At 37.7% G+C, this 26,651-nt stretch overlaps 1 protein-coding gene and 1 long non-coding RNA gene across 2 annotated transcripts; one reads left to right on the top strand and one right to left on the bottom strand.

The window, feature by feature from the left end:
- Positions 1 to 6,839: 6,839 nt before the first annotated feature.
- LOC120306474 lies at positions 6,840 to 9,139 on the bottom strand. The gene is made up of 2 exons (XR_005556300.1): positions 7,870 to 9,139; positions 6,840 to 7,274 (listed from the first exon to the last, which is right to left on the bottom strand). It is a non-coding gene; the product is annotated as an uncharacterized LOC120306474 (long non-coding RNA).
- Positions 9,140 to 9,221: 82 nt separating this feature from the next.
- On the top strand, positions 9,222 to 20,204 carry F3 (coagulation factor III, tissue factor). Its single transcript, XM_039339773.1, has 6 exons — positions 9,222 to 9,456; positions 14,396 to 14,510; positions 15,673 to 15,860; positions 17,321 to 17,499; positions 18,591 to 18,750; positions 19,276 to 20,204. Exons 1-6 carry the CDS (start codon positions 9,363 to 9,365, stop codon positions 19,419 to 19,421), a joined length of 882 nt encoding a protein of 293 aa, XP_039195707.1. The 5' UTR covers positions 9,222 to 9,362; the 3' UTR covers positions 19,422 to 20,204.
- The last annotated feature ends 6,447 nt before the right edge of the window (positions 20,205 to 26,651 follow it).

Here is a 26,651-nt window from a genome sequence, read left to right as displayed (position 1 = left end):
ATGAAGAGTTACATCTGTTTTCCTCAGAGAAGTAGAGCTTAGTATTTGCCAGTTTAGTTCTGCTAACTACATTTATTGTGCTTAAAGAAAATCATCTTGAATCGAGATCAGATAACCTGAAAAACCAACTTTATGACCAAATCTTGTCATGCTATTTGGAATCCCTCTTTAGCATTCTCACCTCATAATGTGAAATCAATTATGTAGATACTTTGAGAATGTACATGTGGGCAACATGTATTTTCCCAATGTAGATGAGAACATAGATGAACTTTGACTAGTTTCAATACAATACATTGCAGAATAAGACTAAATAATAAGACTAAATAATTTTCCAGGCCACCATTTTATTCCCATAATTAAATTCCTGGGAAAAATGAGATAGTATTCTACTGCTCATCATCATAAGAGATAAATAGTCTCTGATACTAGTATATGTTCTTAACCTCTAGTGATCAACAAATTTTAGTAGCAGAAATTTGGGAAAGGGAAGGGCATTATGTAATAAATGTGATGTTCTACAAGTAATTGGGCATTATATTTACCACCTATTTTAATATTCTCTGCATTCAACAGGATATACTTTTTATATAAGACTATTAGCTCTGGATTAGAAGAAGGATGTAGGAATAAATGTTTGGTGCTGTCACAAACTCCTGTTTAAAACTATTTATGACCTGGCATAGACGAAACTCACACACTGTATTAAGACAAGATTTTTTAATCATAGTTTCATTAACTAAGCCACAATTATTTTGTGTGTATATGATATTAAGCTACAATGGTTGGATTCATGCATTATTCTTAAACCAAAACCAAAAACAAATGAAATAACTTTATGCAGATTGCAATGATTTTAACGCCTAACACTATCCGCACGAGCCTCCCTAGTGAATGCTATCTAGGATGGCACCAAGATTTAATATGCTTAGGGTTATATTCTTAAACCAAATAATTCAATGTAGATCTATTTATTTATTGAATTTATATGCCTCCCATCTCACAGGGACTCTGGATGGCTTACAAAATGATAAAAAAGAAAAGAAAAAGAAAATACAAAACAATTAAAACTTAAGAAAAATTAAATACAGGCTAAAAACCAAGAGGATAGGCAACATGGGGATGGACATCTTCTCTCTATCCTGTCAGCCACCTCCAGCATAAAGCACCCCTCTCGGGGGCCCAGGCCAGTTGGCAGAGCCAGGCTTTAAGGCCCTTCCATAAGGGCCTTCAAATTCCAAAGGATGGGGACCACATGAGGAAAGGCTCTTTTGCTGGATCCTCCCAGCCGAAATTCTTTGGCAGATGCAATCCAGATTAGACGTCTTCCACTGGAATGAGTGGGACAGGCTAATCCCATTGGAGTAAGATGGCTCTTCAGGTAACCTAGACCCATGCCATAAAACAGTGGCCCCCAACCTTTTGGGCACCAGGGACCGGTTCGATGAAGAAAGCTTTTTCCATACACCGGAGGGGGTATGGTTTTGCATGCTGCCTGCATCCTGCAGATGGGGCTTCGCTTGTTTGCACGGCCCAGTTGCTGACATGCCATGAATGGGTGCTGGTCCACAGACCAGGGGTTGGGGACCCCTGCCATAAAGGACTTCAAAGGTACTTGAATTGGACTTGAAGCAGACTGTCAACCAATGTAGGTCACAGAACAACAGTGTTACATGGGCTACCCTAAGAGCCTCCAGAAGAATCTGTACCCCTGTGTTCTGTATGGGTTTAGCTTCCAGATGCTTTTTTAGGGATAGCCTCATTAGGGCATGTTGCAATAATCCAACCAAGAGATAACCAGGGAATAAGTGACAATGTACAGGACCTCATTCATCTTCGTTATACTGTATTATTTTCTGGAGCCTTTCATGTAATTCCCATATAACTCTGTTTTATGACATTCAACAAACAAAAAAACATAGAAGCCATTATTCAAAAAAAAAACTAAACTATTTGAGTCAGATTGTTTTTACCAATGGAATTATAAAATCAAAGTGTTCTAATTTAAATATCAACCCAGATAAATAAAGGTGAAAGCATAATGCTAATCATTTCTGTTTTCCTCAGCTAAAGAAGAAAAATTGTGTAATTTTCCAATGAGAAATCTTGCATAGAAACTCTGCCCTTTGACTCACTGTTCTGCTTTAGCTGTATTCCCATTACTTCTGGTTTGACGTGTAGTACTATAACCGGCAAGTTCCTGCTTGCTGAAATATCAGGAAACTCATCAATTTTTGCAATCATTCAAAAGACCCTATTCTAATTCCAAATAAATCTTTTCTCACAAAGCTATTTATAAGTATTTGAAAACTTTGTCCATAATTCATATTTTTAATAAACTGTGTAATCCTCCGCTAGAATCTATTTTTCTTATGCAATGTATTTATCTATTCAGTCAGCCAGCATATCTTTGAAATCTGATGAAAACAGTACATAGTTGAAATCTCTCTTTCTCTCTAATTTGCAGCAAAGTAAAAAAGTAAAAAAAAAAGTTAAAAAAATGTATGGAATTTTTACGATAGAATTTATTTATTTATTTTATTTATTTACAAATATTTATATGCCGCCCAATCCCAAAGGACTCAGGGCGGCGTACAAAGTTAAAAACAGTCATAAAACAATAAAATAAAATAATCCAGTCATACCGCGAGTCCGATCATATCCCGGCCCGCCGAGGACATCAGCCCCAGGCCTGCCGGAACAGGAGAGTTTTAACGGCTTTCTTAAAGGCCGGCAGGGTGGGAGTAGTTCGAACCTCGGGGGGAAGTTGATTCCACCAGGTCGGAGCCACCACAGAAAAGGCCCTTCCCCGAGGGCCCGCCAGCCGACATTGTCTGGCCGACGGGACCTGAAGGAGGCCCAATCTATGGGACCTCACCGGTCTCTGGGAGCTGTGCGGCAGAATGCGGTCCTGTAAGTAACCTGGCCCTATGCCATGAAGGGCTCTGAAGGTGATGACCAACACCTTGAATTGCGTCCGGAGACCCACAGGAAGCCAGTGCAGCTCGCGGAGGATAGGTGACACGTGGGCGTACCTTGGCGCGCCCAGAATAGCAGCTATGCCTTTATTAGATTGGACAGAGAGTTTGTTCCCAAGAACAGATATATTCTGTCTGCTAAAAAGAGAGCCCCTAAAGAGCCCCCAGTTTTCCAGAGAACCCCAAAGTCTGGGGAACCTCAGACAGGGTACAAAGTGATTGGAAAGGGTGGGCAAAAGCCCCTGGATCTTCCTTGTACTGTGGAAATGTTCCATTCACTGTTGCAAAAGTTGAAAAGCTGCTTGAGGATTTGCAAAATAAGAAGTTTGAATCAAAGTTATAGTGCATTGAAACAATTTATTAGCCAGACTGATGAAGCAAAGTAGGAAATATAAATATTTAGCTAACAGAGTCTTTTAGATTCAAAATTCATGGAATGCACACATAGCACCTATTGGGAACACCTTAAAGCAGACATACCGTATTCATGACAGGTGCTAATCTGTGCTACAAATCACATTTTGATATTTGAATCTGGATTTGTACACAGGACCATTAATAACAAAATAAAATTCAACCTAAATTAAATTAATTAATTTCGAATTATGTTGAAATTGTAGACTACTTGATCAGAACATGACTGACATTGCGTGCCAATAAAAATTAATTTACATATTATTCTCTTAGTGGATTACAAAGAGCTGACTATTTAAAGGAACTTACACCAACTATGTGCTGAACTAGCAGATCAAGAACAAACATGAAGTACTTCAAAGGAGTTTCAGGCAGACAACTAGGGTTTACTATCCTCCTTTTTCCTCCCACATTTTCCAGAAACTGAAATGTAATTAGCTAATGTTTTTCCAAATTGGAGCTCATACAATCTTCATATACTGTAGTTACCCCAAAGTTTTTGTCCCTCACCTTTCCCATATGTTCAGTGGCCCCTTTCTTTGAACTGATGTTCTCCAGATATTGTGGAACAGAGATAATGAGAGCTGAAGCCCAGGATAGCTGGAGGATTTAAAATTAGGCTAAGGCCATTAAATATTAAGTGATGCTTTTTAGATGTTTTTAAATGTTAGATTGAGATTTCCTATTCTAATGCACATATTAAGTTGCATAAGTTAAGTAATAAATTAAGATTACATATCATGTAATCTTGTTCATAAGGATTTTTTGCAGTACCTGAACATTTGCACATGACAACAATTAAAAACACACACAAGGAATCTGACAGATTTCCAATCCCTGGAGATAGTATTTTGTCTGAAAGGGATCAAAATAATTATTTCCTTTAAGAGCTTCTATAACTGAGTTCCTACCGTTTCAGTGGAAATAATAAAATAAAACAATATGCAGTTGAAAGCCATATTTTCATGGAAAGGTGAGTTTGCTTGCTTTCGCATAATTTCTGAAACCTAGGTTTTATTTTGAAGATGGCTACTGTCACGCCCTCTAAATCAGGAGGGAGAAAATAAAACTGTATTTCTTTGCCTTAAATCAATTTCTTTAAATGTTGCAGCTTTCCAAGTTGCAATGGGGTAAGTTGCTTTGTGGAGTCTTTCTACCACACAATGATAATAGTCAAGAGCCCTTACTTCTTTTCCCATCCATAATCATTCCCACTGCAGAATAAGCATCAAGTTAAATGGTCAGAGCTTTGAATAGAAACCAGGAATCCTACTTTTCAAAGGCAAATGTGATATGTTTAGGAAAAAAGCTCACTGGGGCTTCTAATAATAGGCTCTGGAACTCTCGTGCTGCTTTTCATTCAACATGCTTTTGTATCAAATGTGCCACCCGCATTTTGAGGAACTTTTAACCTTTTCACTATTGGTGTGCCTCCGTGTTTTTAAAACTTGGCAATTGTAAGATGTGTGGTCAACTCCCAGAATTCCCTGAAGTTTGAAAAACTCTGATGTATGCCATCTCTCTAAACCAGATCCCCTCCCTCCTAAGCTGGTATCTTCCAAATTTGTTTCGGAATTGTTTCCAAGTTTCTAGCCTGCAGGAGTGGTGTGGATTGGGAATGACAAGAATTGCAGTCCCATCTGCCAATGAGGTATGAAAGTTGGGGAAAACCTATAATAATAATAATAAAGTTGGAAGTCACCTTGGAGGTCATCTAGTCCAACCCCCTGCTCAGGCAGAAAACCCTATACCATTTCAGACAAATAGCTGTCCAGTCTCTTCTTAAAAACTTCCAATGTTGGAGCATTCACTGCTTCTGAAGGCAGGTTGTTCCACTGGTTAATTGTTCTAACTGTCAGGAAGTTTCTCCTTAGTTCTAGGTTGCTTCTTTCCTTGATTAGTTTCCATCTGTTGCTTTTTGTCTTGCCTTCAGGTGCTTTGGAAAATAGCTTGACTCTCTCTTCTTTGTGGCAGCCTCTGAGATATTGGAACACTGCTATCATGTCCTCCCTCGTCTTTCTCTTCATTAAACTAGACATACCCAATTCTAGCAACCGTTCCTTATATGTTTTAGCCTCCAGTCCCCTAACCATCTTTGTTGCTCTTCTCTGTACTCTTTCTAGAGTCTCAGCATCTTTTTTACATCGTGGTGACCAAAACTGGATGCAGTATTCCAAGCGTGGCCTTACCAAGGCATTGTAAAGTGGTATTAATACTTCATGTGATCTTGACTCTATCCCTCTGTTAATGCAGCCTAGCACTGTGTTGGCTTTTTTGGCAGCTGCAGCACACTGCTGGCTCATATTTAAGTGATTGTCCACTAGGACTCCAAGATCCCTCTCACAATTATTACTATTGAGCAAGGTACCCTTATATTATACCTATACATTTGGTTTTTCTTGCCTAAATGTAGAACCTTGCCTTTTTCACCACTGAATTTCATTTTGTTAGATAGCACCCAGTGTTCAAGTCTGTCAAAACTTGTTCTAAGCCAAAGCAAAAAAAAGGTGCTGTTGAGAGGCAACAACATGTGCAGGAGCTTTTATATCAAGAATGACCTCCACGACAAGATTGTGATGAAAAGTCAAGGGAAAAAGTGATTTCTTGTAGTGTTTTCCTACTCAATGGATCAAAAATTAACATACCATTTAATTTACTTTTCTTGTTTCTGATGTATCAATTAATTTCCAAAAACAGTATCTTTTCTTTTAACCCCTTTTAAACAAAGTAATTACAGAGTCATTTTGGTATAGTGGTTAAAGCACCAAGTTAGAAACTGGGGGACCGTGAGTTCTAGTCCTTCGTTAGACACGAAATCAGCCGGGTGACTTTGAGCCAGTCACTCTCACTCAGTCCTAGGAAGCAGGCAATGGCACATTACTTTCCAAACAATCTTATCAAAAAAAACTGCAGGGACTAGTCAAGGCGGTTGGCAGGTGTCAACAGTGACCAAAAAAAGCTTCTGATGGAAAGGATATAGTAATAGTGAATGGCCAATAATGTTGCCCTCTGCAAAACAGATCTGTCTTACAGTATTACCTAAGCCAGTTTTTATGGAGGCACAAGGAATTGCATGATCTCTTGAACATCTTTTCAACTTAGATTTACTGTCTTATTAACATAATCACATTTTATTCCAAATATTAATATATAGAATGTTTTCTCCTTCTGTTGCTAACTCACTCATATTTCAGATGTATATTTGTAAAAGGGCATCATCAGACATTATCTGCACACTATTCAATAGAATTTAAACACCCAATGATGTTGTTTGCTATCCGACAATATCTCTGCCATCAGCAGGTTTAGCATCACATGAATTCTCAGAAAGGTAAACTAGAGTTAGACCTACATACTATTTGCATGAGACACCATCAAGAAATAGGCTAGAGTAAGATGTTCAAAAGCAAGCAAGCAACCCAAAACCGCACATAAAAAACCATGGAGTAAGGAAATAGCAAATCATTTTTATTTTGTTGTCATCTCTCAAAATCAAGTTTGAGTTGAAATAGAAATTACTTTATTATAGATACTATAGCTATACATCACTTCAGATTTGATTTTAGACATGTCCTTTGGAGCATGGGGGGAGGGGCAAGTACCACTTTCCCGCACTTCTTTAAAGCAGCCACATTTTTGCCCTATATTCTATAGTAGTTGCAGAGGGGAAAATACAAAATAGGGATTGTTCAATAATTATTGGACATATAAATATTTGTTGTTTAATAAATATTGAACATATTTTTGTATCACACATATACAAAAGTAGCAACAATGCAAAAAAACAAAACAAAACAAAAACAGCAGATCTTGTCTTTCTTTAGTTTTGTCTTCAGGAAATCAGTACAGTCGGCACAAGTATGCTAAGGTTCTTCTCTCCATCTTTGGACCAAGAGAGAGAGAGAGAGAGAGAGAGAGAGAGAGAGAGAGAGAGGGAGGGAGAGAGAGAGAGAGATTAAATCTTACACAGATATGAATCCTGGTTTCCTATAATGAAATCTAGTGTCATCTTGTTATACCACTCCTAACTTCAAATTGAAGGTGGATTACATTATATGTAAGGCTATGTATAGCAAAATTATTTGCTATAATTGAAATATGAAATCTTGAAAACATGAATCTGGAGCTACAGGTAAACAAGATACTAACTAATCCATGATTAATTAAAATGTGATTTGCTAAATTAGCCCAACTGCTTGAGTTCATAGAGCATACCGAACCATAAACTAACCATGCTGACAGACTTTGCACAAACTAAGCTGTATACTGATCAATCATGCTTTAGCTCAGTGTGTGTCAGGTATCTACAGTTAGAAGAAGCTGGATAAATACCACAATATAAACATATAGCATTACCCGCTGTTTTAACATAATTAGTACTCTCAAGAAATTCTTCTAACCTTCTTTCTTTCCCCAGAAGTATTGTAATTAATTTAGTGGAGGTAAGAAAAATACGTTAAGAATTTTCTTACATTACCTCCTTTTTTCTCTTAGCAAGATGCCTTCTTTATTGAAGCTACATTTCAAAGATAAATTAAATCTGTGCAACTTTCTCCAGGATCCAAATGCAACACAATGCTGTAAATCTCTAAATACAAACAAATTATTGCGGTACAGTAGTTCCTGAGAAGCTAAATGGAAAAAAAATATCTGACACTGGTCCTAATTTACATCTCAAACACATATAGACTATGCATTTGAAAGAAGGTGGTAATGTATGTTTTGCCAATGGTATATTTTGTGGGTCTTGATAAAATCTGTGAGTTTTACATGGGACCCATTCAAAGGAACCATCAAATTACAGGTTACAGCTGCTTATATTTTTTATGTGGAGCTGATGATACAGTAGTTATGGTGCAGGCATCTGGATCTCATGAAACTGACGAGGTTACTGTACTTGAAACATCATCCCTACATGGATGTCAGACAATCCTGCCGTTTTTTTAACTTGACCTCAGCATCTTAAACTTTGTCAGATTTATAACTGTTACCTCTCCACGCCCTGCGATTTGAGAGTTCTTACGGGAAAGCAACATTCATATTTTTGCCCTGAAGCTACCGGTATAGCTCATCCCTAAAGATCAAGAGTGAACCAATGTGCTATAAGGAAAATCTTTTTATTAAAAACCCGAAGGTACACATTTGATTTTTAAGTTGCATTGGCAGGGATAGGGGATAAACACCCCCCCCCCATTTTGAGTGCTTCCAATTGTGCGATTGGATCTGAACTGATCTAGAGATCAATGGGGCTTAATAGTTCATGCACACCCCCTTGACTTCAGCAAGGGTTGTTTCTCTAATCTTTGTTAGAAAAAGCGTAATTATCCACTGGCCTTTCCTCTCGCCCAGCTCTTCTCCCCTCCTCCCGCTTTAGACGGCGACGGAGATCTATGGCTGCCCCCTTGGTGCCCTTTCGTTCCCGCGCACTGCGGGGCGGAGCGAGGAGGGGGAGAGAGCAACCCTCATCCCCTTCCAGCCTGAGGCTCACCGCCATCACCGGCTTCTTTTTTCCCCTCCGAATTCGGCTGGTCTCCACCCTAAGATACCTGTGCAAAAGGCGAGGCCGCTCCTCCCTTCCCCCCCCGCTGCTCACCTGGCCCGGATCCTGGAAAGAGAGAGCGAGAGAGAGAGAGAGAGAGAGAGAGAGAACGAGGACGACAAAGAAGGAGCGCTTCACCTCACGGTGGCAGCCCGCGGGCGTGAGACCTGAATCACAGCCAGCGCCTGAGTGATTCAATGAGCCTCTAAGGCAGCCACCCGCCGTCTGTCCGGAGTTTCCGGGGGGAGGGGCGGGAGGGGGGGCAGAAAGAGAGAGAGGAGTACTATAAAAGAAGGAAGAGCGAGCCAACTTCTTAGTTAACGCCGCTGACTGGCGCCCTCGCGCACACACACACAGATCCACGGACGCAAAGCGCGCGCGCCCTCCCTCCCTGCTCTCCGTTTCTTGAAAACTCCCTTCGACGACTCCTGATGTTCCGGCGGCATTTTTCCACGGCGAGGGCGCCCGGCTCTCCAGCCTTGCTGCTGCTCTGCGCGATGCTCGCTCGGCTTCTCTCCGACTCAGGTGACTGAGTGAGTGGGCGGGCGGGCGAAGGGATCCATCCCCGAGATGCCCCTTTTTCGCGCCGTTGGACTTGCTTCTCTGCCCAGTTTGCTTGCTGTCTGAAAGGGTTGCGCTGGATTTTTCTTGTGAACTTTTGGGATCAGTCGTTTCCGTGTGGTTTCTTTCCCCTTTTCCCACGGTTTTGATTTAAAAAATAATAATAGTTGTTGAAGTGGGCTAGAGGTCATCCTTGCATTTTGGACTGCGGCGCGACGTCGGGTCTTAAGTAAGAACAGCTCCCTTTAGAAATGAGCAGGGATTTAAGCTAGTTAAGTAAAATCCGTGAAGCTGGGTACAAGTGTCTGAGTGATGGGGAGTGCTCGTCATTCTGGGGATAAAAAACTGGCAAGAAGTATGGAATCTATGAGAAAGTTTCAAGAAGTATATTCTGTTAGGAGTTGCTAAAGCGTTAAGGATATATTTGTATATATTCTCTAGTCAGATCTGAGTTCATTGTTCAAGTGCAAATAGAAGAATGGGGTGATTTAAGTCCATGTATGCGGAATATTTATCAATTATTTTATTTATCAAATTTCTTTGCTGCCTATCTCCTTGTTCAAGGCAATCCAGAGGATAAGTTTAATGGAGAAATTTGTCGTCTGTTTACTAAGAAATAGGAAAAACTAGAATGTTTTCAAAGCAATTAAATACACTTATAAGCAGTGCTTTTTTTGTAAAAAAAAAAAAAAAAAAAGGTGCCGGAACTCACACATGTCATACAACCCACCTTGCCTACCTTACAAAGTTCCATCCAAAAAAGGTGCCGGAACTCTGTTCTGGGCGTCCTATGACAAAAAAAGACCTGCTTATAAGTATTGTGCAACGTTGGTACACTTTAAAATAGTGTGTTGATATCATGGTGTCGCATTGAAACAATGAGTTTTCTTAATATCAACAAGGCATTGATAAATCTATTCCATTAAAAATGTTATAAACAGATTAACTAAGCAGAAGGGCTATGTGCAGTGCTTTTTTGTAAAAAAAAAAAAAAAAAAAAAGATGCCGGAACTCATACACATCATACAACCCGCCTTGCCTACCCTACAAGGTTCCATCCCAAAAAGGTGCCGGAACTCTGTTCTGGGCATTCTGACAAAAAAAGCCTTGGTTATGTGTAGTATGAAAATGATCAGAAGTACTTTGGACGTCACATAAACATAATATCTACCTGCTCTTCATTAAAACAACCTGGTCTTTTTTTAGGTTTGTACGCAAGTCTGGTAAAAATTTGTAGCTGCTTTAACAATTGCACTGATGCTAATAGATTACTTAAAGCAGCATCTTATGAAAACCTGCAAAAAAGCTGGACTACTTTAATAAATAGCAGAGAGTTGCAGATATTGCACTCTTTCAAGGTTGGAAATACTTCTTTCCAACCAGCATTTAAACGTGCACAGACTTATTAAGCTGTAAATCTTTAATATAAAAGCAGAGATTTATATTCATATATAACTGTTTCCCTGGCTGTTTGTGTGAGTGAATGGGCTGCTTCTTTATTCCCATCTGATACCATTAAATGTAATATGCAAATGTGGAATGGGATTTTGGTACTAACTGGAATTTAAAACTGATGTGGACATAACTGGAGGTGTTAGCTACATTTGCATTGCCTATTTAACAACAGAAGGCTCACTTACTACAGTATGGTTGAAGAACTTTGTGGGACAGAAGCAAGATGGCAACATATTTATGTTATGTTGGAATGCTTTAATGTGTATGTAGATTCATAGGAAATGTTTATGACCATTACACAACCATACTGCACATCCGATCAGTAAATTCACAAACCACAGGAAAAAAAATTGATACCTGTATTTAAAACATACTTTTCTCCTGAGTTCATTATACCAGTGGTTCTTAACCTTGAGCCAATGAGGAAGTTGTCATCGCCCCCCTCCCCCAACATAACCTCTCAATCACAACATAAGAAATAATTCTTCAATTTATGCAAACACTTTTTTTGTTTTCTTTAAAACTGTCATCAGGACATATCAATGCAAATAATTTATTTCCAGTCTTTTTCCCATATCTCAACTGTTTGAAAAATTTTGGTGCCACCCGTCACTTTATTCCCAAACTTCGTGATACATGTATTTCATTATTATCTTATTTATTCAAGACACTTAAATGTAATGACCACTGAAAACAAAATTCAATTGCAAGAAAATGAAATGCCTGAAAAGAAAAACAGTAACATTTAATGATTGAATTACAAGTGAAATTTAAGACGCAAAAAGAAATATAAAAAGGGTAGAGGCTGCTGCGCAATGCACATGAAGATAAGTGATGCGTATTCACATATGTACGGCGTTCTGTACTGAAGCTAGCTGGAGGAACATTTGAAAACACAATTCAATCCACTAATAGCGAGTGATCTGATGTTTTTGTATGACAGATATGCAGCGATTCATTGTACGAAATAGTCTCAAAAGTGTCCCCAAAACTCCATTGCCCCCATATCGCCCCCTTTTTGTTCCTTCGTCCCCGCGTCGCTCCTTTTCATTCCATCGCCCCCCTGAAAAATGAAATCGCCCCCTGGGGGGTGATATCGCCCAGGTTAAGAACCACTGCATTATACAGTAAGGTCTCAGTTATAATGATGAAATTAGATGTTGGAAAGAAGGATTTAATCTAATAATACCAAGAAGCAAATAAAAACTAAATAATTGCTTTGAAGAACCATAAAGCCTGCCAAAGACTAATTTGTCACATGTAGTCATGTTTTCTAAAGAAAAAATGGAACTTTAGGGTATCTTTCAAACTGTTCAATAGTACAGTAATGTAGCTGGCTAACTTGTAGCTATGAGGAGCATATAAATGCAATGAATATAAAGACGGTAATCACTGGTGCATAAGGAGAGATATTATGCATTCTTAGAAAGAAAAAGGTGTCCCTTTTTCTCAAGTCATAAGCATAAAAGCTATCCATCTTTTGAGTTCAATATCCTTTTCTACAGGGATTAATCTTGGAAAGGTGCACAAATAGAGCATATATGAAATATAGCAGACAACTACAAAATGGCATCAAAGAATTAATATTTTCCAACAGAAGAGAATATATGTTGCTCAGGGTTGAACTATGGAGAAGCCTTGGTGCCCTCTGGGCTTTGTTGCTTCATTATCTGACTAGGTATCATTATTGGTGCTAATGACTGTGGAGTTTGCTCTCTCTTTATCTACAGTAGTTTGCCCTACAACTGTTGGATAAGTGTGTGTAGTTGTCTCCTTGGTAATTCCTTGATTGGGGTATTCTTTTCTGCTTCATTGTTTGTCTATAGTATTAATCTCTGCTTATCTGGGTGTAGGCTGCTGGAGAGAATGTGTTCTGGTCTGTTTGTTTCCTTCTTAGTTTTTACATTTACACAACATTAAAAAGAAACAATAAAAAAAAAGCTAAGGAAGAAACAAGACCTGAACACATCCTCTTCAGCAACCTACACCCAAATAACACCAAGCAAACACCAAACAAACAGTCAAGCATCCTCTCATCAAGAAACTACCAAGGAGAAAACCACACCCCCCCCAACACTGGCAGGGAAAGCTGTTGTATAGTAAACAAGGAACAAACCTCACACTCACTTGCACTGACTGTGTTACCTAGTCACATAATGAAACATCTGTAAGTGGACAATTACCTTCAGAGAGCACCAAGAATTTCACATTTCTATACTTCTTTGCTAACACTGTATGGTTAGTCAGATCTTTGCAATGTGGATTTAAAAGTCCTAAAAAAATCCCCTTCCAGTTTTTCTACAGAAATTTCATATGCCCACTATAACTGGTCATCCACTTAGCGTAAACGAAATTGCAGTGGCTTGGTTCATACGACATTCTAAGCTAACATGAGGTTAGATAGTGTTTTTAGACAGAAACCTAGACATTGAATTAGCATCTTGGGTGAACCACTTCAGCACATTGAGAAATAATATAAGTTTGTATGTTTAGCATATTAAGTGCTATTCTATTCAATTTACTAAATTTGTTGTGGTTGCCCACTATGTTAGACTCTGGGCAGCTTACTTTTAAAAAAATGATTAAAAACACACATAAGCAGGTAATTATGACTAATACAGTCAGAACAGTAAGCAGTATAAATATGATGGGTCCCACAAACACATTAGCTCCAGATCTGAGAACCAAGCTAGATCTTCTGAATCCCCAGAATAGTGGGTGCTGTCCATAGCTCGGGGGGGGGGGATTGCACCCACTCAGTTTGTATGGGCAGATGTAATTGGAGATATGTGGTCCCTCAAATAACCAGATTGATAATCAACTATGCCATGTACTGTAGGGATTTTTGGTGATGACCAACACCTTAAATGCATCCAGAAGATTCCAGGCAACAAATACAACTTAATGCATAATGTGAAGTGTCCATTACCACACTTACTTTGTTGTGTAGGATTAAACATCATGTAAGAATCTAGCCAATGTATTGGTACTAATGCAGAATCTCTTAAATATTCTAAATCTTCTCCAAATGTATGATTTTTGCATGTTTAGGGTAATAGCTCAACAGACAAATTAGAGGAGATTATGAGTTACAATCTATTAATTATAGAAGATTGCTTTATACGTAGTATACAGATGCAGTTTGTCTGAACTGTTGATTCAAGGAGACTCTCTGTTGCATGAGGAAATAATATATCTGATTTTTAAATTTTGAATTAGCACAAATGAAATCACACAAGCTACAAGTCCTGCAACGTTTGCAATGAGAGCCAGCTTAGTCTAGTAGTGATTAAGATACCAGCCTAGAAACCAGGAGAGTCAATCAGACGTTTTAGAAAAATACATGATAAATTATTGTGTTTATAATATTGTCAGAGAAACAATTTAACAACCCAAACAAAATATTGTAATATGTTGCTCACATTCCTCTCTGTACATTTTCAAACAGGTAGCTCTGCAGTACAGACGGCTGTAAACATTACTTGGTCATCAGTCAATTTTAAGACTCTGCTCCAATGGGATCCAAAGCCAGTTGGATATGTTTATACTGTTGAAATGGACGGGTAAGTTACCATTTGGAAACACACCCATACCTTTCCTTAGATATCTTTGTATTTCATCTGTTGTAATGGAGCAGTTTGAGAAATAACAAGAATGCATATATGAAAAACAGCTCCATGATGTGACTTGATATTGGACATGAATTGACACTGTAAAATGAGTACTGTTGATTTCACGTAAGGTTATAATTTGCAGCATACCTGCTTACATAAAACATGCAACAAGTATACATCGTTGAAAGAATTTCTTATCTAAATTTTCTCAAGGGTCTCTCTAGATCACGGATGTCAAACTCGCCACGTGACGTGATGTGTCATGACGTATCATGGTTTTGGGTTTTTTTGCATTGCCCGAGCTGGGGTGAGTGCAACCTCCGTATGATGCAATTGGCCTGCCGGCCGGCAGTTTGACACTCCTGCTCTAGATAAATTTTAATTTCACCCTTCTTATGATATGTCCCCAATTTGGCCTACTAGAACTGTTCCAATTTCAGGGGTAAAATTGAATCATATCGAATTGAAGTATTGAATCAGCTGGCTGCTTCAGACTTATAGAAGGTGACTTTTGTTTATATTTTTCACATGCATAAACACAGGGCCCTGATTGAAATAAACAACCACTTTGATTTGGGTTTTCAGAGGAAAGTGCTTTGATTAAATATCAAAGGTTGAGATTCATTGAATCTATTTATAGTAGAGATTGTTACTATATTCCTTTAATGTACTTAGTTTTTATATCAATATATTTGTAGGCTAGTTAATTTCATATTATATGTTTTATAATTTTCATTTCTCTTATTAACATTTTTAATTACCCATAATTTTACCTTCCCTGTATTATTGCAATTCTAAATACTTCTATGTCTACTGTGAAAGCAGTTGTGTCTTGTTCATTGCAGCAGTACAAAATATTCAAGGGCATTCTATTCATGTTTTCTTATTTACACTGTTTATCTCATTAACATGGGCAAGATTACTGCTGACCTTGAAAATGTGTAACATTTTGCTTTTTAACTGTTTGGATCAAAGTGAAAGTTATGTATGTGGCCAGGATGATATCCATTTTTTTTCCTGACAATTTTGCAGGGCATATATATATAACAACTTGCTCCTCACGCCTATGCATAAAATGCTTGATTTACATTCTTGATCTTAATCTTTATAGGGATTTCTTAAGACGAGAAAAAGTATGCATTGGTACTAATAAAACTGAATGTGACGTTACTAATGTGATACTACAGAATTTAAAAGATACTTACACGGCACGCATATATTCTGAAATACCATATGATGACGATAATTTTGAAACACCTCAATATGAAGTTTCTTCACCGTTTGTACCTTACACACAAAGTAAGTATAATAAATAAGATATAGATTCCACTATCTTTAATATATTTATGCCCAGAAAAGAAAGTTAGGTATAAAGACTTATAAGGAGTGTGTTTTTAAGATTTATAGGAAGGCATTGCTTCCTGTTAATAGTTCGATATTGTAATTTAGTTTTGAGGGACTGAATATTTTACATAGAGGTAGTCCGTGGCTTACAGTCATTCTTTTAACAATGATTGAAAGTTATGACAGCTTTGGAAAAAGTGATTTATGACCTGTCCTCAAAGTTCCAACTGTCACATCACACCTGCAGTTACATCAGTGGTTCTCAACCTTTTTAATGCCGTGACCCCCAACCAGTCGTAAGTCAAGGACTACTCAATCGGTCGTAAGTCGAGGACTACTCAACTAGTGCAGCACCGTTTGCAGAATGGGACTTTTGGCAGGCTCAGCAGGGCAGAGACAGCCTGGACAATTCCTATTGGCTTTTGAAAGCCAATAGAATTAGACTCTATTCAAGAGAGTCTATTCTATTGGCTTTCAAAAGCCAATAGAATAAAAGGGAGTAGCACAGCTAAGGAAAAGGGGGAAAAAATGGCGCACTGCGTTGTTTGGCGACCCCGTGAAATGGTCGTTCGACTCCAAATAGGGTCCCGACCCACAGGTTGAGAACCACTGAGTTACATCATCACAGTTCAGGCACTTAGCAGCCAGCTTGTATGTATGATCAACTGCGGTATCTTGCGATTTGTGACCTTCCCACCAAGCTCCCAAAAAGCAATGTCAATTAAGGAAGTCAGGTCACGTCCAGTCACATAATGTCTCACTTAACTACCACATCGGTCTTAGTTGTGGTCATAAGTTAAGGACCACTGTATAACCTATGGCTCTCCCAACATTTAATGAAAAGCTAAAAAGGAAGAAAACTAATTTATTCAGTTGGAACAATTCAGCATTGGATTTAATCATTTGTTTCATTTTGATGTATTGATGGAGGAACTTGTATCTATATAGAGTGACTGGCCCAAGCCTAAGAGGGGAGAGGGACTAGAACTTAGGATCTCCTAGTTTCTAACCTGATGCCGTAACTATAAATCACTTGCCAAGAAAACTGCAGGAGCTTGTCTAGATAGTCACCAGGAATCAACATTGACTCAAAGATCTGCAACCCACAAAAGTGCAGCTAAAAATAGGCAAGTTAGCACTCCCCACCTTTAGTCACATGCTACATTTTTAAAACAGCCATTGTAAATTGACCCAAAATATCTGTGCTCAGAAATAAATGTTTGCATTTAGAACTGTAATGCATTTTCCTCCAATTTACGAAAGCTGGTTTAAAAAAAAAAGGTGATATTCGGGTTTTTTTGTTCCTCCCCCATTCTATACAATCCCTTTGCCCAAGACCTTTTGAAAATAATCGTAGTTGTTGTGTGCTTCTTTTAAATTATAAAAAGTCACACTAGATCGTACTTCTTTTCTAGCTGAGCTTGGAACGCCAACGGTAACACATTTTGAACAAAAAGACGCAACTCTGAAAGTGGAAGTAGCTGATCCACCAACACCACTTAGAGTTAATGGTAAATTGCAAACTCTCAGGGACATATTCAAAAATGATCTGGAATACATGATATACTACTGGAAAGATCAGAGCACGGGCAAGGTGAGAATCTAATTTCTAAGAATCTTTAATCTTTGCTGGTCAGCATCAGCACTTCCTTTTTCAAACTCACTTGAATGTAAGATGTAGTTCTATGCTCTTTAAGATTTTTTATTGTAAAGTGGGGCATGGCTCTCAAGGATAAAGTTGAGAGGAATAATAAAAAAAAGCATAATTATAGCTAGTCCTTGACTTATGAGAGCGATTGAGCCCAAATTTTCTGCTGCTAAGCAAGACATTTGTTAAGTAAGTTTCGCCCCATTTTATGGCCTTTTTTGCCACAGTTATTAAGTGAATCATGTAGGCATTAAGCGAGTCTGGCTTCCATTGACTTTGCTTGTCGGAAGCCAGCAGGGGAGGTGACAAATGGTGATCACATGACCTCAGGATACTACCACATAGATACATGCCAGTTGCCAAGGGCCCGAATTTTGATCACGTGACCATGGGGATACTGCAACAGTTGTAAACGTGAAAAACAGTCATAGGTCATTTTTTCAGTGTCATAAATTTGAACAGTCACACTAAACAAATACTTGTAAGTTGAGGACTGTAATATATCGGTAAGCCTTTATGTTTACTCCTATATTAATAGCAATAATCATACACGTACTGCTTTTACAGTACAGGTAGTCCTCGACATACGACCACAATTGAGCCCAACATTTCTGTTGCTAAGTGAGATATTTGTTAAGTGAATTTTGCCCCATTTTACGACCTTCCTTGCCACAATTGTTGAACGGATCATTGCCGTTGTTAAGTTGTAACAGGGTTGCTAAGTGAGTTGGCTTCCCCTGTTGTCAGAAGGTTGCAAAAGGGGATCCCATGATCCCAGGACACTGCAGCCGTCATAAATATGAACCAGTTGCCAAGCATCCAAATTTTGATCACGTGACCCTGGGGATGTTGCTACGGTTGTAAGTGTAAAAAATGGTCATAAGTCTCTTTTTTCAGTGCTGCTGTAACTTGGAATGGTCACTAAATGAACTGTTGTAAGTCGAGGACTACCTGTAGTGGATTACAATTTACTGGGCTGCAGTGTGGAGAACTAGAATATCTGCAGATAACTGAAATAATCTTTTTGTTGCATTCAGAAATCGGCAAAGACAAAAACCAATCAGTTTGAAATTGAGGTTGATAAAGGAAACAGCTACTGTTTCTATGTCCAAGCTAATATTCCAAGCCGCTTAAATAACCAGAAAAGTCAAAAAAGCAGTATAAAATGTACCAGTATTCACAGGGAAGACTTGGATGGTATGTATTATACGATTTTATAATGTTTCCCTTTAAGTGGTACCATTTAGTTGTAACCTCACTTTACTCAGATTGCACAAGAGATTGTCATAAATTGGTGCCATTTTTTTCTTCATTTTGTTGCTTCTTATGGATTGTACCAACTATTGTTTTGCTCTAAGATTTGAAGAAATTCTTAGATTTCTATATTCAGAGATATCACAGATGTATGAGGACTGAACTATTCAGAACAAATAAAATATCTCAGGGTATAGCCCTTCTTGTCCAAACACCTATAGTAATAGTACACTATAGTAGTAGTACACCAGTTTTGTCAGAAAGTCAGTGCCTCTGGAATATTTCCTCCTAGTTGGAAGGAAATGCTTTGGATTTATTACAGCATTTAATTCCCCCTGTTAATGTAGAATAATTTCAGTCAGGGCAAAGTTCAGATAAATACAAAGCTTGTGTATTTAGCGCTTCTTCTTGCGGAACCATGACAGCGTGCATCTAATTCAACTGACATTGCATTTCTCTTCTTTTCAGCTCTTGATTTGAACAAAATTCTCATCATAGTGGGTGCTGCTGTTGCACTCCTCATTCTGATTATCATTTTAGCCGTGGTGATATGCAAATGTAAAAAAGCAAGGAGCAGATCATCAGAAAAAGAAAATATGCCACCAAATTTGTAAGGAGTTAAAAACTCAACCCTGACTCATCACAGACTTGATATGCATTAATGTTGCATTGATGCCATGAAAAAAGAAGTCCTCTCTGGAAGCAATAATAACTGACTCTTTGTTGTACCTTTGGCTTATAGTTTCTGTGAAACATCTGATTTTAAAACACTATTTTAAACTCTTGTTTAACTTCACTGTTAAAATGACGAGATCTGTTTGAAATATATTAACTGACATATATGATGAAATGTTACTGTTTTTACTGCACTTTTGGTTGGCATCTTTTTATTTTGGGTGTTCTGGGTACATCACGTGGTGATAAAACTATACAAATGGGTTTTTAGCAGTCTGATTTTGCATAAAAGGTATGGTACAAATTGCCCTTAAACATTAGAATGTGTTACAAGTAAATAACTCAAAAAAGGGAAAGATTCCCTTGACCTGACAATTGACCATGGAAGTGATTCAGAAATGCCTTTTTTGGGCAGATATCTGGCAACAACTCTCACATAGATTATTCCGTTTTAATCAAAACTGCCAACTATTTCATCTGGTAACGTGTTGTTGGTTGCCATTGCCAGAATTTAGCACTTTAAATATATATTGGTGATTAACTGCTGGACAGAAAGAAACCTAACTTTTTAATAATTCTGTAAAGTTGTACATACCCTTGGTGTGATTGAGGGTCTTCATGGTACTATAATAACTTATTTATGGTTTTTATGAATGAAAGTATATTTGTATATATTGCATTAATTTATTTAATATAATAAAGGTATATGGGAACTACAGAAATACATTTCTTGATTTTGGGCAGTCGGTGGCTTTTGTTATCAAATGCTTTGTCAGGGCTGGCAAAAAACAGGCTTGTCACTGTACATTTTAAAACTCACCAAACTGACAGCTAAACCATAAAATTAACTGAGGAACTAGAGGAGAAATACATTTTCCCATCAAGAATTAGGATTTCTTTTAACAACTGAATTGTTTGTTCTTCCCTTCATTTCTCTACTATAAAATACATACCACTACAATACTTGCAGAAATATATTTTGATTGCATCAACATGAACTCACTAATAACAGAAATCTTAGCTCCACCATCAGACAGAAACATATATCAACTATAGTTTACTGTTGATTTGTACCATTCATAAAACATTCTCTATTTGAAATGTAGAATATACTCCTATAATTCTTTTTTTTTTTTTTCAAAAAAAAGAGGGGTTCTATGTTGTAAATATAGATCAGAGGTCCTCAACCTTTTGGGCACCAGGGACTGGTTACGTGGAGAGATATTTTTCCGCAGACCAGAGGGGGCATGGTTTTGTGTGTTGCCTGCATCCCACAGATGGGGCTTTGCTTGTTTGTATGGCCCAGTTGCTGACATGCCACACACCAGGGATTGGGGACCCTTGCTCTATATAGAAAGTATTATAACTATGTTGTGAGGGTTTTTTGCAAATGGAGAAGTATGTGTATATAATGCTAGGGTGACACAAATAAATAATTGAAATCATATGTATTTATAAACATTAAGATCCTATTTAGAAACAAGGGAGGTTAATTAGTATCATACATTATAACAAGGTCAGCGAACAAGTCCAGGCTGCCAAAAGGTATGTCAGGAATGTAATTAGGAGCTTAACATAGAATGTGGTTCTTGTGGCTATTTTGAATAAAAAGCTTATGAGGTTGCACATGTGACATGCAGGATAATGTTTATTCTAATCTTTCCCCCAGATAACATTCCTAACGTAAATCGCATAATGTAAAGATTGGATGGAAATTAAGTTTTAATACAAAATATCAAATAATTTAAATATCCATAAATCTTACAGGTAGCCTACATGGGGCAATGAGTTTTAAAGCAATTGCCTTGCGCAGTTTCAAATCAACCGAGAAGAGGTTAATTAATTTGTGTAACATTTCTCACCTTCCTCCCAGTAAAATTAATTTCATTAATTTCAATTCATATTAAGGTTGCACAAGAAATAAATTTACTGTTTTTAATAATTATCTGTAGATCATAAGGGTCCACAAAGTGTGTAGTATTGCAGATTTGAATGGGCAGTGGTAGGAATGCTCATGGGCTACCAGTGTATGATGGATCAGGTTAAGTTGCTCATGGTACTTCCAGGGAGTTTGTGAATTCCTGACCTTCTTTATTGCTAAAGCTTTTCCATCTATCATCATATCTGATCTTACCTTGTCATAGTACGCTCGCTTCCCAGCTTCGTCCTGTTATATCCATGTTGGTTACTTCTACAATCTATGATTTAGCATATCTTTAGGAAAGTAAGGGCAAAACAGACCCAGCATTCAGATCATTCAACTCTATGGGCAGCTCCTTAGTCCAACAATCGTAATTTCCATGTGTTTCCCCAATCCACATGCTGAGATGGAAATTATAGGTTTGTTGTTTTTATGAAGAGCCTTTCCTACCTTTAGGGGACTAAAGCTGTCAGGGATTCAAAAGTGTGCCCATGGAAGTTAAGGTATTTTTATTTATTTATCAAATTTTAAAATTTCTATTTTCCTCATAGAGAGGGATGGCTTTTATTTAGCTATTCTGAAAATAAATAATTGTGGGATTAGGCAGTCATTTCAGTACTGCATCAAGGCTGTGATGTTTAGGATTTAACTACAGATAGTCCTCAACTTACGACTGGTCACTGAGCAGCTATTTGAAGTTACAATGGATCCTCCAAAATGTAATTTAGGATCTGTTGGAACCTATCCAAAGTTATGCCAGCCGTTCCCTCCCCCCATGTTCATGTGGTCACATTTAAGGTGCTTGGCAACTGACATGTACTTACGTCTGTTTGCAGCATCTGCAGTCACGTGATTACAACTCATGATGTTTTTGCTGAAAAGTGATGTTTACTTCCAGTTTCCCCCCAAAAAAAATCCCACCCAAAGGGTCGGTCATGTGATGACCTGCTTCATGATCTTCAGGACTTACAACCGTAATTCCCAGGCTCAATTATGGTTCTAAATTGAGAACTACCTTAATCAAAAGTAATTGGGGAGCTATTCCAACTTTTCTTTCTCAACACCATTTTTTAATAAAATAAAATAAAATTAACTAAGGAAAATACAGGAAAAGGAGGTGTTACAAATCAAGGCCACCTTGTAGAATTTCATTCATAAGATAAGGTAAATGAATCAGTAAAATGTTGATGTGAAAGTGGTAGTAAGAATTTCCTTTCTTCACATTGTGTGTACTTTTACAGTGTTTAAAACCACAAATAACTCATTTATCACATCTTGAGGAGTTTTAGAGCTGTATTCTCTCTTGCATTCCATCACCCAGCTGATTTTTATTCATTTTACCTCAAGCTTTTTATCAATTCTACTCCAAACATGTGATATAAGACACTGAAATAAATTGCTCATTTTCCTAAAAATATATTAAAAGAAAGATTCTCAGGAAACTAATTTTGTATCCAGCATCATATTTAATGCTTTCTTTTGGTTACTACATAGCACACCTGTTGCACACATTTCTCTCATAAGCACACCTTCTTTTCCCAAACAAAATACAACTGTTTTTTTTAATGATTTGGTTTTTCACATAGCATGTTCTGTTCACTTGTTTTAATTGTGTAATGTGTGGATAACTTTGGGGGGATGAGGGAAAGAGATGCTGTCTAGGAAATAATAAGAGAAAGGGGAATCCAAGGGTTTAATGGTCAGAGAAAGAAATGTAGGAAAAACTCACCAAATTTATCCAGTAGAAAGTTTGTACCTTCAGACTTGCAAAATTCTGTTAACGTAGACTTACAATAAAGTAGATTTAACTGTCTGGTGTTTCCTGCCTGGTTTGCTTTGGGGAGTTGATCTCAGTGTTTCAAAGTCACCGCCATTTTTAACCATCTGATCAGTTAGGGCAGATCCTTCCTAAGTTTCTTTCTTGGATCATTAAGACCTTGGGGGTTCCCCCTTCTCTTGTCAGATTGTTTCCTAGGCAACATCTTTTCCATTCTTTCCTCAAGGTCAGTGTTTCCCAAACATGCCTTAAAATTGTCAAGTTTGGGAAACACTGCTCAAGGTCATACATACATTCCATTCCATAGCTTTCATCTACAGTCCATCCAGCCCAGTCTAGCACAACAAATAAAGATCCTAAATTACTATTTTTGACAATGACACAAATCACATTTGAAGGAACTAATTATTGATTGCACAATTTCAGAATGGACTACCCAAATTTGGCCTTTCCTGTAAATTCCAGCAGCTGAGACTGTTCTATGTTTGATGATAACATGTTTTTGGAAGCTTACCAGGACAAGATTTTTTTCGAACTGGAATGAAAGAAAAATGCTGTATCAGTACTTCATACTAATGTTACCGACTACTACAGATAAACTAGTATACCACTGAAGCAGACCTCTGTTGCAGCAATAATTCTTATAAAATTACGCACAGCTCTCCCCGTTAAAAATTAAGCTTAATGTCCTCTGATGCTTTTGAACAATTTTTTTTCCTATTCAGCCCTTCCTTTCCACTTTAAAATATTGCAGACTGTTATTGAATTTCATTACATTTATATATTCCATTCAATGTACTTTAAAAAGTGTAACAAGAAATGGAAGTAAAAATTAAAATGCTAATGAACTACACAAATCCCTTAGTGATGTCCATAGCTCCTTCAAGGTTATAGAACCCTGTTGTCCTTGGATATTGGATTTGGGAATGTAGAGGATGTCAACTTCAGAGCAGCCTTTCCTTAACTGGTTCCTAAAATTTCTGGCCACAGTGTCTATTTCTGAGGATTGTGGGTGTTGAAGCCATACATCTTCATGATATCCAATTTTGAAAAGACTCTTCCACAGTATATCATTTTTTTTTCTTTTTCTGACAAAAGTAACACAAACTACAATCCCTTCTGGTGAGTAACTTTCTGGGAATGGAACAAGAATCAGGATCTTCTGCTCTTAAAAATCAGGTTGAACTACTATTTTTATCAGGGTACCAGGTAATTTTGTGAATTGTGAAGGAAGCTAAGAGTTGTAGTCCAGCAACATTTGGTTCATCATCCTGTTTGAAAAAATAATGCACTTCTAAGAATTTTTATTGTGCATTATTTGGATGGATGGATGGCAGTGGAATATTGTCCCTGGTGCCCATTGTACTGACATGTGTATCTACAAACTTCTGGGAGGCAGTACAGCTGTAGGAAACATCCAGATCTCATGCTATCAAGCCACTTAAGAACTGTTATTCATCATTTACCCATTTAGAGAGATATTATATTTGAATATCTAATACACTTTTGGGAGTATCAATCAGAAATTGAAAGTCAGACCTTGGGAAAATTGATTGAGAAATGTTAAGATGGAATTGATGGCGGGGGGGGGGAGAGAAAACAAAAGGGACTGTATGAATCAATGTGTGGAGACAATGGAAACAAGGTGGTTTGTAAGGATAGAAGGATATGGCATCATAATTAGTAGTATCAACATGATTTAGATTTCCTTTCTTTTCTTACCTTCTTTAATTTCTTTTCCTCTGATTTGTATAATGCTGCCAATGCAAAAGGAAATTGGATGATGACGATGACGATGACGACGATTTATTAAACTTGCATGCATCATGACTCTCATTGACTGTAGCCCATACAATTAAAAACTGCCATAAAATCAGTAAAAAATGAAGATAAAATATAGCAGGCGCAATGAAGTGAAAGGTCTCACTCTTCCTCACCCGCGTAAATAATGGCAGAGTTGGGGCCATCTAGATCTCAGGGGGAAACCTTATTCCAGAAGGCAGATGCTGCGACAGAGAAGATGGGCTTCCAGTGTTTCAATAGATAATAATAATAATAGTAATAATAATAATGATAAAGTTGGAAGGGACCTTGGAGGTCATCTAGTCCAACCCCCTGCTCAGGCAGGAAACCTTATACCATTTTAGACAAATGGCTGTCCAGTTTCTTCTTAAAAACTTCCAGTGTTGGCGCATTCACCGCTTCTGGAGACAGGGTGTTCCACTGGTTAATTGTTCTAACTGTCAGGAAGTTTCTCCTTAGTTCTAGGTTGCTTCTCTCTTTGATTAGTTTCCACCCATTGCTTCTTATCCTGTCTTCAGGCGCTTTGGAAAATAGCTTGACTCCCTCTTCTTTGTGGCAGCCCCTGAGATATTGGAACACTGCTATCATGTCCCCCCTCGTCCTTCTCTTCGTTAAACTAGACATACCCAATTCCAGCAACCGTTCCTTATATGTTTTAGCCTCCAGTCCCCTGATCCTCTTTGTTGCTCTTCTCTGTACTCTTTCTAGAGTCTCAACATCTTTTTTCCATCCTGGTGACATTGGTGGTAACATTGGTTAAGCAAAGGAACCTGGAATGTACCAGACTTGGAGAATTGAATCAGCCAGCATTGAAATAACCAGGTCCTATGGCCATCAGGGCTTTAAAAAAAAAATAACAAGCACTTTGTATTGCACATATGAATTGCATAAATGTATTAATTTTACAATGTATATATTAACATACAGCTGGGAAATTTTCATACAGCCAAGTACAGTATTGTTTTCATACAGTAGATGTTTCGGTAGATACTTGGTAAGACAGTAGATTCCATTGTCTAAATAATAAATTATACATTTGCCTGGTGTATCTCATACATGACAGTTACCTATTTTTTGTGGGTTTCTCTTCTTTTTACATGCAAAAGTAAGTCTAATAAATTTTAAATGGGCATAAAACATACGATATATGCTTCCCCAAATTAATCTTTCAGCAATAGCGTTATTTCCTTCCTATAGAGGTATAGGATCTTCAATCCTGTGAATAATAGGTGGAGAATGAACATTCTTCCAGTCTTACAGTATTGAACTGAAAAATAGTTCTCTGCTGTCTGTCTACTCATTTCTAAATCATCTGTACATAATTATTTTGAATTACAGTATACAAAACCTGTGAGTCACAGGGTGTTACTGTATTACATGACTGTATTATATGAATGGAAGATTTGCAAATTCTTCAAGAGAAATGCTTTGAAATGCGAAAAAAAGTGCATACAATGCATCTCTTTCAGTGGAAAAGTGGTCCAGTGCTCCGTATTATATCTGTACATTAATGGAGTGACTTTTGAATAAGCCACAAGAACCTAGAATAAGGCAATTAATGTTTGAACACTCCTGCATTCTACAAAGCACCTCTTTCAAATGACTAATACTGCCTTATTATGATCTAGTGTTGCAATTTAGGATCACCGCTCCCATCATTGGCTGAAC

Source organism: Crotalus tigris, unplaced genomic scaffold (assembly GCF_016545835.1).
Source record: "Crotalus tigris isolate CLP2741 ecotype Arizona unplaced genomic scaffold, ASM1654583v1 scf7180000017739.2905288, whole genome shotgun sequence".
NCBI classification, from domain to species: domain Eukaryota; kingdom Metazoa; phylum Chordata; class Lepidosauria; order Squamata; family Viperidae; genus Crotalus; species Crotalus tigris.
This window is presented reverse-complemented; position numbering and strand designations above follow the sequence as displayed.

Bases quoted from the DNA above. Each gene is read 5' to 3' on its own strand.
- F3 (XM_039339773.1), top strand. From the start codon at position 9,363: ATGTTCCGGCGGCATTTTTCCACGGCGAGGGCGCCCGGCTCTCCAGCC. The intron at 9,457-14,395 runs GTGACTGAGTGA...ATTTTCAAACAG, and splicing joins TCGGCTTCTCTCCGACTCAG to GTAGCTCTGCAGTACAGACG. The intron at 17,500-18,590 runs GTGAGAATCTAA...TGTTGCATTCAG, and splicing joins AAGATCAGAGCACGGGCAAG to AAATCGGCAAAGACAAAAAC.